Below are 12,558 nucleotides of genomic sequence, written 5' to 3'. Positions count from 1 at the left end.
GCAGTGCATAATTCTTTTCATGTACAGTGAATAAAGTCCAATATTAAGAGTCCAAATCAAATGGCTTAGTGTTTGAAGGCTGTTAATGAGTTCTGCCTGATGAGTAGAATTAGCTTTGTTAATAAGAATATACAGTGAAGAGATTTCATATACTTCCACTATAGACATATCATAATCAAAGGTATTAGTCTCCTGCTCGGATTACCTTCATGCACTTAACTGTAGCATCCTCTGTCATTCCTTCGGCACCAAGACTGAATATGTTTCAACAACTTACCTTAAGAACCCTCAGCATTGACTTATTGTTGGTGTCAAGCTCTCCATGCAGGCAGACCCAAGTCTGCTGAGAGTTGATGAGTCAACACACTTGCCACAAGCCACTCACCTAGATTTTTGAAGAACGTGGTCAGCCGTTGTGCAGTGTCCGTTATTGGCAAATTAAATCTTGCAGCTATTGATGCCCTGGACTGTGGTGAAATTGAAACGACTACCATCTTCTGATTATTCGAACTGGATACCTAATCAATGAAAAAGGTAGTGCTAAGTACACAGTTCTCTACTCCTAGCTATGAAATTTGTATTAATTTACTTATGGTTACAAAGAAATAATATTATTATTTTTATTTATTTTGGTAGCAAAGCAACAGTTATTCTGAAGTACAAAATTCCAACGGGGAACAAAAAAAACCTCTTTATTTCCAAGCTCACTGCCAGCAGATACAGTAAAACTCCTTGTATCTCACACCTATGGAGATTGGTAGATGTCAGATAAGTAAATTTTCCGTTTGCTTGACAATGTGTGTGGTGTGATTGGAACTAAGCACTAGGGGGAGCCAATTTTAAACTTCCGGTGTTGGTGTGGTGCAATTGCTCAACAAAAGGAGGTGTAGGGTGCTCCTCCGTCTAAAAGCCTACGGGTCACCCTTGGGCAAAGTGTCGTACCTGTTTAGCCTCTCATTCAGGGTCACATGAAGCCATGGATTGCAGATGGTGAATGGGTTTTACAAGTTGATTCTACAAAGTGGAATTTTGTAGCAAATAAATCTGCTGATCAATGGCCAGGGTGACCCATCCAGTATGGACACTGCAACCGAAGGCAATGGGAAACCACTTCAGTATTTTTCCCTTGTATAATCATGAACTCAACAACGACTACAGTCCCAGCTTAAAGAAGGAGAACAGGGGAGGCAACAACTACAATTCGAGGGTCAGAGATCATGACGGATGAAGAGACATGATCGCCCACGCCGAACGGCAAGGCACCTGAAATGATTTTAAAAAAATCTATTTATTTACCTGCAATTTTTTTTTAAACCAATTGCTTCAGATTGCTGGTTGCTTAAATTCTGGATTACTGTAATAGACTCAATTCTATTGTTGATAGCATTGGGTTAAAATAAGGAAATGGTGTTCATGTCTGGTCAGAAGAGGGTGGCCTCAAATTTGATGCCTCTCATGAAGAAACAGTCTGACCCTTACTCAGCACAAAAACCCAGTGGAAGCTATTGGATGAATCAAAGGCAGTGGAGTTCAGAGGGGAAGGTGCTAGATGTCCAGATAGAAGGGAAAACTGAAGGCAGAGTTACGCCCTCTTTCCAGCACCTAATTTTTGTTTTAATATCTTGCTCAAAAATAATGAAATAAAGGAGTACGTTGAAATAGTACAAGCAAATCAGGAGATACAAAGGTCGGAGTCAGCAGTGGTCAGATATTTAAGAGGGTTGTGAGACTCAACGATGAATATTCTAAGGTATTGCTGAATCCAGCGCCAATGCAGATCACAAGTTACAATGTAATGGATGGGTAGGTGAAACAAGCAAAAACCTTAGGTATATACAGGGTCCACATTTTTCAAATGACTATTAGGGTCCGCTGAATTAATAATCAAAGTGAGAGTTCATTTAGGAGGTCACCCCTGCCCTTGGTACCCATTAAAATAAATATCTTTCACTTAGGAGAAGAAACTGGAAGCAAGAGCCAATCCATTAACCCCAATTCTTCCTCACTCCTCAGAAAAAAAAGCTTTTCTGCACTTTTCCAGTGATGCTTTCAGGCTTCTAGATTTACATTGAGATATTTGGAGCTGTTACATTCCATATCATACATGGACAATATATACTGAAGATGAAATACTGGTAAATCATCTGAAAACATTAACATAACAATTACAGCACGGAAACAGGCCATTAGGCCCTTCTAGTCCGCACCGAACCAAACACCCCTTTCTAGTCCCACCTCCCTGCACAATGCCCATAACCCTCCATCTTCTTCTCATCCATATACCTGTCCAACCTTTTCTTAAATAATACAATTGACTCCGCCGCCACTATTTCTCCCGGAAGATCATTCCACACGGCTACCACTCTCTGAGTAAAGAAGTTCCCCCTCATGTTACCTCTAAACCTCTGCCCCTTAATTCTTAACTCATGTCCTCTTGTTTTAATCTTTCCTCCTCTTAACGGAAATAGTCTATCCACATCCACTCTGTCTATCCCTTTCATAATCTTAAATACTTCTATCAAATCCCCTCTCAACCTTCTACGCTCCAAAGAATAAAGACCTAATCTGTCCAATCTCTCCCTATACTCTAGATGCTTAAACCCAGGTAACATTCTGGTAAACCTTCTCTGCACTCTCTCCACTCTGTTTATATCCTTCCTGTAATTAGGCGACCAGAACTGCACACAGAACTCCAAATTAGGCCGCACCAACGTCTTATACAATCTCAACATCACCTCCCAACTCCTATATTCCATGCAATGATTGATAAAGGCCAGCATACTAAAAGCCTTCTTCACCACCCTATTCACGTGAGTTTCTACCTTCAGGGAACAATGTACCGTTACTCCTAAATCTTTCTGCTCTTCTGTATTCCTCAATGCTCTCCCATTTACCACGTATGTCCTATCCTGATTCTTCTTACCAAAATGAAGCACCTCACACCATCAGCATTAAATTCCATCTGCCATTTTTCAGCCCACTTTTCTAAGCAGCCCAAATCCCTCTGCAATTCTTGAAAACCTTCTTCGTTATCCACTATTCCACCTATCTTAGTATCGTCTGCATATTTACTAATCCAATTCACCACCCCATCATCTAGATCATTAATGTATATAACGAACAACAATCCGCCCAATACAGATCCTTGAGGCACACCACTGGTCACCGGCCTCCAACCTGACAGACAATTATCCACTACCACTCTCTGGCCTCTCCCTTTCAGCCAATGTTCAATCCATTTGACTATCTTAAAATTTATACCTAAAGACTGCACCTTCCTAACTAACCTTCCATATGGTATCTTATCGAAGGCCTTACTGAAGTCCATATAGACAACATCCACTGCGCTACCCTCATCCACAATCCTAGTCACCTCTTCAAAAAATTCAATCAGATTGGTCAAACATGACCTTCCTCCCACAAATCCATGTTGAGTGCTCCTGATCAGACCCTGTCTATCCAGATGTTTATAAGTACTATCTCTAAGAATTTTCCTCATTAATTTACCTACCACAGACGTCAAACTTACAGGCCGATAGTTGCCAGGCTTCCTCCTTGAACCCTTTTTAAATAACGGAACCACATGCGCAATGCGCCAATCCTCCGGCACTATCCCCATATCTAATGACATTTGGAAAATTACCGCCAGAGCCTCTGCTATTTCCTCCTTCACTTCTCTCAATGTCCTGGGGAAGATCCCGTCTGGTCCCGGAGACTTATCCACCTTTATATTCTTCAAAAGCTTTAAAACTACACCTTTTGTAATCTCTATATTCCCCATATTTACCCAATTTGCTTTTTTTTATCTCACATCTCCCAATATCCTTCTCCTTAGTGAATACTGAAGAAAAGAAACTGTTCAATATCTCCCCCATTTCTCTAGGCTCCACACACAGTTTTCCGCTCTGATTTTCTAAGGGACCAATTTTGTCTCTAGCTTTCCTCTTACCATTAACATATTTGTAGAACTCTTTTGGATTAGTTTTCACCCTGCTTGCCATAGTTTTCTCGTACCTTCTTTTAGCTTTCCTAATTCCTCTCTTAAGATTCCTCTTACATTCAATGTATCTTTTAAACATCTCCTTAACTCCATGCTTCTTATATCTAATGTACGCCTCCCTTTTTCTTCGAACCAAGTTTCCAATATTCCTTGAAAACCACGGCTCTCTCAAACCTTTTGCCCCTCCTTTTAACCTAACAGGAACATAAAGCTTTTGCATTCTCAAAATCTGATCTTTAAAAGACTTCCATCTCTCTACTACATCCTGCCCATAAAACAAATTTTCCCAATGCACACCCTGCAAGTCCTTTTGCATCTCCTCAAATCTAGCTTTTCCCCAATCAAAAACCTGAATCCTTGGCCTTGATTTCTCTCTTTCCATAATGACATTGAAGCTGATGGTATTATGATCACTGGACCCGAAGTGCTCGCCAACATTAACCTCCGTCACTTGACCCATCCCATTTGCCAACAGTAGATCTAACACTGCTCCTTCTCTGGTCGGCACCTCTACATATTGTTGTAAAAAACTATCTTGCACACATTTCACAAACTCTAACCCATCCAGTCCTTTCACAGAATGTGTTTCCCAATCTATATGTGGAAAATTAAAATCTCCCATAATTACAACCCTGTGCTTATCACAAATATCTACTATCTCCCTACAGATTTGCTCCTCTAGGTCTCGGTCCCCTCCGGGTGGTCTATAATACACCCCTACAAGTGTAACCTCTCCTTTCCTACTCCTCAGTTCCACCCAAATAGCCTCCGTGGATGTGCCCTCTAATCTATCCTTCCTAGGCACCGCTGTAATATTTTCCCTGACAAGCAATGCAACCCCACCTCCTCTTGCCCCTCCGACTCTATCACACCTAAAACAACGAAACCCAGGGATATTCAGTTGCCAATCACATCCCTCCTGCAACCATGTCTCACTAATCGCTACCACATCATACTTCCAAGTATCAATCCACACCTTCAGCTCATCCACCTTTTTTACAATACTCCTGGCATTAAAATATATGAATTTCAGGGATTTCCCAATTTTTAATCCCTGTTTTCCCTCATCTTTAAGAACAACATTATTTACTTTTCCTGCCAATTGCCCTTCATCTTCTTCCAGAGCATTTCCCTTCTCTATCACCTGCCCATCCATATTCAAATACTTACTACAAACTTTCTTTGTTTGCATTCTAACCTTCTCCTTACTGCTCTGTACTATTTTGTTCCCTCCCCCCAACCATTCTAGTTTAAAGGATCCTGAGTAGCCCTAGCAAATACCTCTGCCAGGATTCTGGTCCCCCTGGGATTTAAGTGTAACCTGTCCTTACTGTACAGGTCACATCTCCCCCAAAAAAGGTCCCAGTTATCCAGAAACTTAAAACCCTGCCCCTTACTCCACCCCTGTTTTTGTTTTTAAAGATGTTGCATGCTCTGCCAAGTATTTCCAGGGTTTTCGTAGAAAAGGTTATTAAGCTCACTGTGCTAGCAATCAACTATCATACAATCATATTTAATCCACATTGATAAAAATTCTTCATCTTTAAGAATTTCCTTAGCAAACATATCATTAAACAGAGTCATTGCGTACTGGCTGTAAATTTCTCAATTCATCAACTTACTCGCTCCTCTTTCTATCTGGCTTTAGGTAACCTACCCTCTCGAGCTTATCACATTATGATTACAACTGTAAATTATCAGTCATTTTGGAAAAAAAAATAGTTGGATTCAGCAACGAATTCTTAGATAGGTCATCTAACAAGGATAAATTGCATTAGTTTTAAAGACTGTAATGAAAAATAAGCCACAAAATACAGGTAGCTCTTAACTTACAATGGGGTCACGTTCCAGCACTCCCATCAGATGTTAAAAAAATCATGTTGAAAAATGGCAGTAGGAAGAATGTGGAGACTGACACGGGGCTGACGGCAGAGAGCATGGCAGTGGAATCTGTGTGGGGACTGATACAGCGCTGTCGGGAGACAATGAAAATTTGAAGTACAGTTTGGATTCGAACCACCATAACTTCCAAAAATCATAAGTAGGACCACTGTAAATCAGGGACTATCTGGTTTCTTAATGTGTCACAATAAAGCCTTACTTTGTTTTGATTCAGAATTTTGTATAGTTCCTCCTGGCTTTGTTGAGTGATTAGTACACTTTCTGCTGATGTAATGCAACCACTGCAGGCTAAGCAGTCATTCAGGGTTATTTTTGCTTTTTCAAGTTTCTGGACGCCTCCATCCTGAAAATTAGAGGCAGTCAGGTAAAAGAGTAAATACTATAACACGGCAGTTAAAACAGAGAACATATTGGTATTTCAGCTTTGTTTCGGATGTTACTTTATTTACATAATATCAACTTTAACTGTGAACAAAAAAGTTTTAAGATATTAGTTCCACATGTAGCAACTAAATGCAAACGTTACCTGGCTCAGCTGAGTATAACTGCCATCATCTTCAATTTGGATTACACCAGATGATTTCCCTTGCTTCTTTTCTACTTTTACTGGCTTCACACATTCCTACAAAAGCAAAGTTTAAAGATTGTACATTGGAATCTCTATTCAAAGAGAAACGAAGGGAGCACAAGGATGGCAGAAATAATTTATTCTGCAGAAAGCCTCTCCATGACCAAAGCCATTAGGAGTCCTATTTGCTTTTTCATTTAACACTGGCAGCAATGTTTGATGCAAATTAGATATTAGGTTAGACAAGAATGTAAACTGTTATAAAGTTGTCAATATCTGAGTCTTGATTCAAGATTCAGCATTTCTCAGAATGGTGTATGGCCAATTTGCCGTATCTGATGTCCCTTGATATGCATAAAAAATGTTCCTTATAACAGGAATTAAGGAACATTATAATAAAAATGGATCAAAGCTGGAAAGGTATATTCAACACATATGTGTGTACAGGGGACGAATGCAACCTCAGGCTGCTTCAGAATGATCAAGGTTAGTAATAAGTACTCTCCTTCACCCAGGACAATACTCTTTCAGACCAAGATTCACTTAAAAAGCATGATCCTATTACATTTAAGCTAATAAAGAATGCAGAACGCACAAGATAACTATAAATTAACTTTCTATCAGTTGCTGAATACCATATGTTACGTTTGAGAGAAAAAAACTCCTCCAAGAGGTTAGCATTGACATATTCTTACCCTGCTGAGGCAGTTGGTGCACTTCTCCAGCTTCATGATCAGTAGATAATGTTATAGTAAGGTTAATTAAGTCTTTGGCATAAAAAGATCTCTCAGTGAGAACAAAAGTAGTAATAGAATCTCCCTGGAAGTTACTCTTGCCCTTTCTGTGCTATTATCCGTCTTGTTGTGAAGTGTTCAAATGGGCTGACAGCGCTGATCAGCCCAGGGGGCGTGGTGAGTGTAAATATGAATAAACACAACAAGGCCTTCTTACCCACCCTTCCTTGTTTTAAATTTCACTGCAAAAGCACCACAGAAACTTTACTGTTAAGCACATAAAATACAAACAGAAATATAAGATGGAAGAGGTAAAGTGATCTCAGGTCCTGGCAAAATTAAAATAGACAACTAATTTACATCAAATGCTCATTTTTTTGTATAATTTTTCCAAAAAAGTAGATTAATAAAGACAAAATACTGCAAAAAAATCAATTAATTGTGGAGTTTTTACAAAACAAAATTTAACTCAATCATTTAGCTAAAGAAGCCATGAATATAAATTGCAATATCAATTATAATCACCTTTGAAAAACATTCCCTCCAGATAGCCAGCAACAAAATAAAAGTTTGTAATCAGAGATTAGGTGCAAGGTACCAGGTTGTGTGGAGAAGACAGTTATCTGGAATGAATCTTAAGTGAGATTCTGGTCCAGTTTCATAAGAAGTCACTTTCACCAATTTAGGAAAGATTTATTTCAGCAAGAAAAGGTGCAGAAAATATTCACAACATTAATACTGGAGAGGCTGGGACATTTCTCCCTGGAGCATAGGAGGCTGAAGGGTTACCATATAGGTTCACAAAATCGGGAGGGAGACAGACAAGCTAAAAAGGCATAGTCTTTCCCCCCCCCCCATGTAAAACTAGGGGGCATCGATACAAGGAGAGAGGGGAAAGATGTAACTGAGACTCAAGGGAGCTGTTTTCACAGAAGGTGGTGGATATATGCAATGAGTTGAAGTGGCACAGGAAGTAACATTGTAAGACTTTTAGAGAGGTGCTATAGCTGGCTTTGAAAAATTTGGAGGCAATGGGCTGAACACAGGCAAATTGGTGTAGCTTGAAGAGACATCTTGCTTGGTATGGATGGCCTGTTTCTGTGCTGTAAAGCTCTGTGACTGTGTTTTATAACTTAGGAGAAACTAATGTCACCATGCGCAGCATCCAGATTTAGAGAGAGTGAGGGTGTGTGTGTGAGAGATCACAATAGTGTTTCTTGAATATGTTATTTCTGACCATGCTTAAAATTGTTCTCATTGAACATTTATTTCCCCCCTCCCCCTCCCAGGAGTTGCATTAAATTACTGAACACCATCAATAACCAGATTTTCTTCATTTTTGTTTAGAATCACAAATTATGTTTTCATGTTCCCCACTTGATAACACTCCAGCTCCAGTAAACAGCCAATAGTAAATTTCTCCTTAATGAAAGTCACACACACACACACACACACCATTCTTTTGTTTGGAGCCATTTGAGATTGAAGAATCCCAGAATTGAGAAACTCAGCATTGGAAACCCTACTTTGATGGAAGGCTCAAGCCTGAAATGTTGGTTATGTACCTTTATCTTTGCAGACTTTCGTGTTTCACATTTTGGACAAACACCAAGAGCCAGATGGTAAACTCTCAGCTTTTCTGAACAATCGGATGGCAGATTATTGAAGTCTTATAGTATTTAATTTAAATAAAAACAATACATAGGATTTGTCTCCAGTGTGAAATGTCAAGGCACAAACAAAAAGATGCACAAGTTTAATATCAATTCACTTTAAATGACAAGTATTTAGAAATTTAAATATATAATTTAGAATGATTATACAATATATATTGTAGACAGTAAAGAATGATACAACTATAATCTGTAACCCTAATTTCACAACATTCATGGTGCAATTAAAGGAATTGAACCATGAAAGTTGAGATATCATGCACAAAATCTTTTAGTAGCCATTATAACTTTCTACACCTTGATGAAGGGCTGAAATGTTGGTGATGTATCTTTGCAGTAAAAAGTACAGTTTGACCTGCTGAATTTCTACACCATTGTTTTTACTTCAGTCACAGCGTCTGCAATCTTTTTGTGTTTTATTTTATACTCAAGTTGCTGCAAAATTTGATTAAGGTTTTAGAGCAGCTGAAACCACTTTTAAGAAACCTGATTGAAGCAACGTTATTTGAAGGGCAGTCCTGACTTGGAACACATCATGAGGTTTTGTGACCTCCTTTATTCAGGGTAAACAAGTAGAGAGTGAACTTTGGTCGTACATAATCAGGAACAAGAAGTATTAACAGTTTTGGCCTTTAATTTTTTTAAATTTCCATAGTATTTCGAAGAAAATTAAAGTTCAAAGTAACGAGATAGTTGGAAATGCTAAACTTCCTGACGATTTGGGCCGCAGGACGGGGTGAAACGGCGAGTGCCAGGATATAATGAGACAACCATCTTATTCTCACAAGGGTATTCACAACCGAACGAGGGAGGCCATTCAGCCCACCAGAAGCCAGAAGGCCCCTGCCTCTCCTCGCTGCGTCACTTAAACCTGACCATTCCCGTGGAGCTGAACGCAGCCAGACCCCTTCAAACCGCGGCTCAGTCGACGGTCTCACGGTCCTACCTGAGACGGGGTAATAAAATCATTCAGATCGGTCAGCTGCAGCACCCCACTGAACTGCGACACCATTGTACTATTGCCGACAGCGTCGTAAACCGGCTGCCGTAGAGCGGGCGGCCAACGGCGACGGACGGCTGCGGGGCAAACCGATCGGGGCGGAGTCGGCGCCGCCTGCCCCCTCCCGTGGTGCGGGGCAAAGGGGGTCCCTTCTTCGCGATGCTCTGCTTTCCACCAAACGGGGCTGGGGTTCTCGGAAGCAGAATTCCTTGACATGAAGGTATCGCGAAATTAATTGTCTTGCGGCAGCGTCGTATAAATAACATTTCTAATATAAATAAATAGAGCAACAAAGTGAGGATCTCAGGGAGTGTCCATTCACCAATCTGATGGGGAAGAAGCTGTCCTTGTGCTGCTGAGTGCTCGCCTTCAGGCTCCTCAGTCCTTTTCATGATGGTAGCAGAGTGAAGAGGCGGTGGGGGTCCTCGAGGATAGGGGCTGCTTTCTTAAGACACCCTCTTGATAGGAGCTGCTTTCTTAAGACACTGCCTCTTGATAGGGGCTGCTTTCTTAAGACCGCCTCTTGATAGGGGCTGCTTTCTTAAGACACCTCCTCTTGATAGGGGCTGCTTTCTTAAGACACCGCCTCTTGATAGGGGCTGCTTTCTTAAGTCACTCCCCTTGATAGGGGCTGCTTTCTTAAGACCGCCTCTTGATAGGGGCTGCTTTCTTAAGACACCGCCTCTTGATAGGGGCTGCTTTCTTATGACACCGCCTCTTGATAGGGGCTGCTTTCTTAAGACACCGCCTCTTGATAGGGGCTGATTTCTTAAGACACCGCCTCTTGATAGGGGCTGCTTTCATAAGACACTCCCCTTGATAGGGGCTGCTTTCTTAAGACACTCCCCTTGATAGGGGCTGCTTTCTTAAGACACCACCTCTTGATAGGGGCTGCTTTCTTATGACACCGCCTCTTGATAGGGGCTGCTTTCTTAAGACACCGCCTCTTGATAGGGGCTGCTTTCTTAAGACACTCCCCTTGATAGGGGCTGCTTTCTTAAGACACTCCTCTTGATAGGGGCTGCTTTCTTAAGACACCTCCTCTTGATAGGCGCTGCTTTCTTAAGACACCACCTCTTGAAAGGGGCTGCTTTCTTAAGACACTGCCTCTTGATAGGGGCTGCTTTCTTAAGACACCGCCTCTTGATAGGTGGCTGCTTTCTTAAGACACCACCTCTTGATAGGGGCTGCTTTCTTAAGACACCTCCTCTTGATAGGGGCTGCTTTCTTAAGACACTCCCCTTGATAGGGGCTGCTTTCTTAAGACACTCCCCTTGATAGGGGCTGCTTTCTTAAGACACTCCCCTTGATAGGGGCTGCTTTCTTAAGACACTCCCCTTGATAGGGGCTGCTTTCTTAAGACACCTCCTCTTGATAGGGGTTGCTTTCTTAAGACACTCCCCTTGATAGGGGTTGCTTTCTTAAGACACTCCCCTTGATAGGGGTTGCTTTCTTAAGACACTCCCCTTGATAGGGGCTGCTTTCTTAACACACCGCCTCTTGATAGGGGCTGCTTTCTTAAGACACTCCCCTTGATAGGGGCTGCTTTCTTAAGACACTCCCCTTGATAGGGGCTGCTTTCTTAAGACACCTCCTCTTGATAGGGGCTGCTTTCATAAGACACCGCCTCTTGATAGGGGCTGCTTTCATAAGACACCGCCTCTTGGTAGGTGCTGCTTTCATAAGACACCGCCTCTTGATAGGGGCTGCTTTCTTAAGACACCGCCTCTTGATAGGTGGCTGCTTTCTTAAGACACTCCCCTTGATTTGGGCTGCTTTCTTAAGACACCGCCTCTTGATAAGGGCTGCTTTCTTAAGACACCGCCTCTCGATAGGGGCTGCTTTCTTAAGACACCACCTCTTGATAGGGGCTGCTTTCTTAAGACACTCCCCTTGATAGGGGCTGCTTTCTTAAGACACTCCCCTTGATAGGGGCTGCTTTCTTAAGACACCTCCTCTTGATAGGGGTTGCTTTCTTAAGACACTCCCCTTGATAGGGGCTGCTTTCTTAACACACCGCCTCTTGATAGGGGCTGCTTTCTTAAAGACACTCCCCTTGATAGGGGCTGCTTTCTTAAGACACTCCCCTTGATAGGGGCTGCTTTCTTAAGACACCTCCTCTTGATAGGGGCTGCTTTCTTAAGACACCTCCTCTTGAAAGACGTTGTGGATGTCTGTACTTGAGGACAAGGAGATGGAAGAGGTGAAGAGATTCGTTTGCAAGTGGCTCCTTTTGGGTAAATCTGACATGGGACTATTTAATAACCAGCTGTTTAAAATTTTGACTGGAATGTTTCATTGAGGAAGAAATAGGATAGCAAGGAGCCTTGGATGATGAGCAATTGTGTGAATTTAGTTTTGAAGAAATGGGAAGCATTTGAAATCAGACGGGACCTTAAAAATAAAGGAAGCAGGAAAGTCCTCAAACAAGGAAGCAGGTCGGACAATAAGAGCAAGTACGATTAAAGAAAATTCTAAAATTTTTATACATGCAAGAAAAACAAAGTAGCTGGAGGGAAGGAGGACCAACTTGATGTCAGCATGGTTAGTGCAACACTGTTACAGCGCCAGCAATTGGGACCAGTGTTCGAATCCCGCTCTGTCTGTAAGGAGTTTGTATGTTCTCCCCATGTCTGCATGGGTTTTTCCCAGGGGCTCCAGTTTTCTCCCACCCTTCAAAA

At 41.6% G+C, this 12,558-nt stretch overlaps 1 protein-coding gene across 2 annotated transcripts in view; it reads right to left on the bottom strand.

Annotated features, from left to right (window-relative positions):
• The window catches only part of narfl (nuclear prelamin A recognition factor-like), a 40,294-nt gene extending 30,366 nt beyond the window's left edge, over positions 1-9,928 (bottom strand). The window contains exons 1-4 of one of the 2 annotated variants that reach the window (XM_069906802.1): positions 9,824-9,928; positions 6,429-6,524; positions 6,102-6,245; positions 386-518 (exon numbers count right to left, since the gene is read on the bottom strand). In XM_069906802.1, coding sequence (XP_069762903.1) covers positions 386-518; positions 6,102-6,245; positions 6,429-6,524; positions 9,824-9,889 — 439 coding nt within the window. In that variant the 5' untranslated portion in view covers positions 9,890-9,928. Of the gene's footprint in view, positions 1-385; positions 519-5,833; positions 5,973-6,101; positions 6,246-6,428; positions 6,525-9,823 lie in introns of those variants that run through there. The other variant, XM_069906803.1, reaches the window with a different exon arrangement.
• Positions 9,929-12,558: the final 2,630 nt, after the last annotated feature.

Source organism: Narcine bancroftii, chromosome 12, assembly GCF_036971445.1.
Source record: "Narcine bancroftii isolate sNarBan1 chromosome 12, sNarBan1.hap1, whole genome shotgun sequence".
NCBI classification, from domain to species: domain Eukaryota; kingdom Metazoa; phylum Chordata; class Chondrichthyes; order Torpediniformes; family Narcinidae; genus Narcine; species Narcine bancroftii.
The sequence above is the reverse complement of the archived record's forward strand: the minus strand, read 5'-3'. Positions and strand labels throughout refer to the sequence as shown.